Genomic DNA, 3,432 nt, shown 5'->3' with positions numbered 1-3,432 from the left:
AAAAGTTAAAATTTATTATTTCTAAAAAATATTTTGGTATGGTGAACTATGAAATGTTTAATAAACTATTAGTTAGAATAATTATTTTATATACTAATCTCCTAAGCTTTCAATCTCTTTTATAATATTATATTGCTCTATTTATTTTTCACTTAAGATATTATGCTATAGATAGGGTGTATGGAAAAATCAATTGGCTTTAATTTAGTTTCAACTTAATTTATTATTTTTTTAAAAAATATTATTTTCAAATATATATATATATATATATATAATTATTGAAAAAAAAAATCCCAACATTTAGTTTACATTTATATTTAAATTTTAAATTTTAGATGACAAAATTAAATTTTTTTAATTTGTCTAAAAACTGAATTGAATTTAAAAAATTAATCTTTAAAATTTTATTTGACTAATAAAATAATTTTTATAAAAGATATGCTTTATATGGCAATTCAGGAAACCAGAGGGCACGAAACAATGGGTAATGTTGAGTTGTTGGTAATCTACTTTTTTGGTTAAAACCATGGAGCCATGGTTAGCATTTTCAATTAAGCAAACACTATCCTTTCTTTTAATAAAACTTTAATTTTTTAAATTAAATTTATTTTATTTTAACAATTTTATTTGATCTATTACTAACACTTCAATTAATTATGTGAGCACCCCTCCACAATTGATTGTTCATGCTTTGATGTTAGACTTCCAAATTTGAATGCAATTACATTTTTAGTTCAAAAAAAATAAACTCCTAATCCACATTATGGATAACACTTCAATTAATTATGTGAACCGAATTTTGCCACTTTGAGAAACACATACCTCTTAAGCCCCTGCCTTGATTCCCCCTACACCACTTACTCAAATTATCAATGAAAATTAATAGTTATATTCTCAGTTTTTTAGTGGAGGATCATTGCAAAATAATTCTAGCCTTATATTAATTATTTTCCATCTTATTAATAAAAAAAATTAATTCAAATTCTCAGTAAACATTATGCATATTGCACAGATGGCAATCATATAACAAATATTATTGCAAAAACATCGAGAGACTTCGTATGGTACTTTGTTTCTACAAATTATCGCATAGACCCTCTCTCATTAAGGCAGATCACATGACATGTTTCCTATTCACCAAATCAGATGGCCATGATGAAATCCTACCAAATAACCAAATGCCCAATGCCCAACAGCCTTACGACCTGTCCCGTACCCACCTTAATGTGAAAGACCACGAAGCCTCATTTGACCTGTCACTGCCCCAACCATGTCTTCTCTCTTCTCATTTCTCACATTTCATATATAAAACCTTGCCCTTAACAGCAATCATATAACCAGAACAAGTTCTTGAAAAAAAAGGTAACCCATCAATGAAAATGGCACATGGTCTTGGACTTGAGATAGTCACTGAGCTTACCTTGGGGCTGCCAGGCAGAAGTGAAGGTCTTGAGTATAATAAAAAAGAGAAGAAAAGGGTTTTTTCTGAGGTCTCCGGCAGCGAAGCGAGTAGCACCACCAATGATGACCGGAAAATCTCAACGAAGAGTCAAGTTGTAGGGTGGCCGCCAGTTTGTTCTTATCGGAAAAAGAATAGTTTGAATGAGAAAGAAGGGGTTGAGACTTCAAAACTGTACGTGAAAGTTAGCATGGATGGAGCTCCTTTTCTTAGGAAGATTGATTTGGGTATGCATAAGGAGTATTCAGATCTTGTTGTTGCATTTGAGAAGCTATTTGGTTGTTTTGGAATCGGTAAGTTTTTTTCTTTTTTAAACTCTCATTAATTAATTTCAGCAATCTCGTAGATATGGAAAATAACAGCGTTTTTTTATAAGCCTTGAAAAATATATTTTTTTTAATTTTAAAAATTAGATGAATCTGTAACTACTGATTTTGGTATATAGCTTTTTTTAGGATATTCTGGTAAATAAAATTAATTATAGCAAATAAGAAAAAAATATATAATAATGAGAAAATGGATATGTGGGTGGACAGGGAAAGCGTTGAAGGATGCAGAGTGCAGCGACTACGTCTACGTCCCCATATACGAGGACAAGGACGGCGACTGGCTGCTTTTGGGAGACGTCCCCTGGGAGTAAGTCTCTTCACTTCTCCATTATGATTTGTGAGACATTAATTAATTTTTTATTTAATTATTTAATTTTAACAAATATGCAACATCAAGTATTTAATAATAGTTTCACAATATTTAGGTAATTCAATTTCATATCACAAAATTAATGCACAAGTTATGATAGTAATTGAATTTTTTTTTTTTACAAAAAAGAAAAATTCAATTGGTAGTTTGTTTTGAATTATAGTTTTAAATTAAGATGATCTCAGATAATGAAAAATTGTAGTTAGATTATTATTATTTGATTATGCAAGTTTGTTTATTGATTTATAGAAATTAATTAATTAATAATATAATAAAGCAAAAAGCGGAGAAATAAGAAAAGTAATGAGTAATTTATTGTATTTATTGTGGACAGCATATTTATTGAATCATGCAAGAGATTGAGAATCATGAAGAAATCAGAGGCCAAAGGCTTTGGACTGCAGCAGAAAAAGGAAATAACAATGATGTAAATAGGAGATTGTAATTAAATAAATCAATTGGCAGTCATTAATATTTTAAAAAAATTATAATTTATTTTAATAATTATTTTTTTATAATTTAATTTATAAATTTCTGTTTAATTATAATTATAGTGTTGGTTATTTATTTTATTTTATTTTATTTCAATTATTATATATAAAAAACATATTTTCATAATACAATTTAAATTTTTATTTTAAACTTTTTAAGATAGTCACATAATATTTTTATTTACACACCCAAACAATATTAAATAACAGTTATTACAATTAAAAAGTAGTATCAACTATGGAATTTGTATTTTCTAATTGATTGTTTTAATAATTTTAGAGAAAAAATATAATAAATTAAAAATCAATTAATGTCAGCTTTTACAATAAAATAAATAACAAATACTTAAAATTTTATAGCCATTAACAACGAGTAATAGATTTAGTAATAACTTCAGCGAATGAAATATCGATTCGGGGTGAGCAGTATTTGATTCAAACCGAAAAAATCGATCGAACTGAATTAATTTTAAAATTTAGTTCGATTTTTTATTCAATTCGGTTCGGTTCGGTTCGATTTTTAATTTTAAAAATTTTAGTTATTTCAGTTCGGTTCGGTTTTGATCAGAAAAAAATTAAAAAAATCAAACCGAACCGATTAGTGATAATAATATGTTATTTTCAATAATATAAAGAAATTAAATTATATTAAAATTAAAATATTTTAATTAAATTTTAAAATATTAAAAATAAAGTGTAAAAAATAAAAAAATTATTAAAAATCGAAACTGATCAAATCGAATTGATTCAAATCAAATCAGACCGGTTCAGTTCGATTCGGTT

The 3,432-nt window shown here is 26.6% G+C and overlaps 1 protein-coding gene across 1 annotated transcript; it reads left to right on the top strand.

The window, feature by feature from the left end:
- The first annotated feature begins 1,276 nt into the window (after nucleotides 1-1,276).
- On the top strand, nucleotides 1,277-2,099 carry LOC110612673 (auxin-induced protein AUX22). The gene is made up of 2 exons (XM_021753452.2): nucleotides 1,277-1,752; nucleotides 1,996-2,099. Exons 1-2 carry the CDS (start codon nucleotides 1,374-1,376, stop codon nucleotides 2,097-2,099), a joined length of 483 nt encoding a protein of 160 aa, XP_021609144.2. The 5' UTR covers nucleotides 1,277-1,373.
- Nucleotides 2,100-3,432: the final 1,333 nt, after the last annotated feature.

This window comes from Manihot esculenta, chromosome 4 (genome assembly GCF_001659605.2).
Source record: "Manihot esculenta cultivar AM560-2 chromosome 4, M.esculenta_v8, whole genome shotgun sequence".
Classification (NCBI taxonomy): domain Eukaryota; kingdom Viridiplantae; phylum Streptophyta; class Magnoliopsida; order Malpighiales; family Euphorbiaceae; genus Manihot; species Manihot esculenta.
This window is presented reverse-complemented; position numbering and strand designations above follow the sequence as displayed.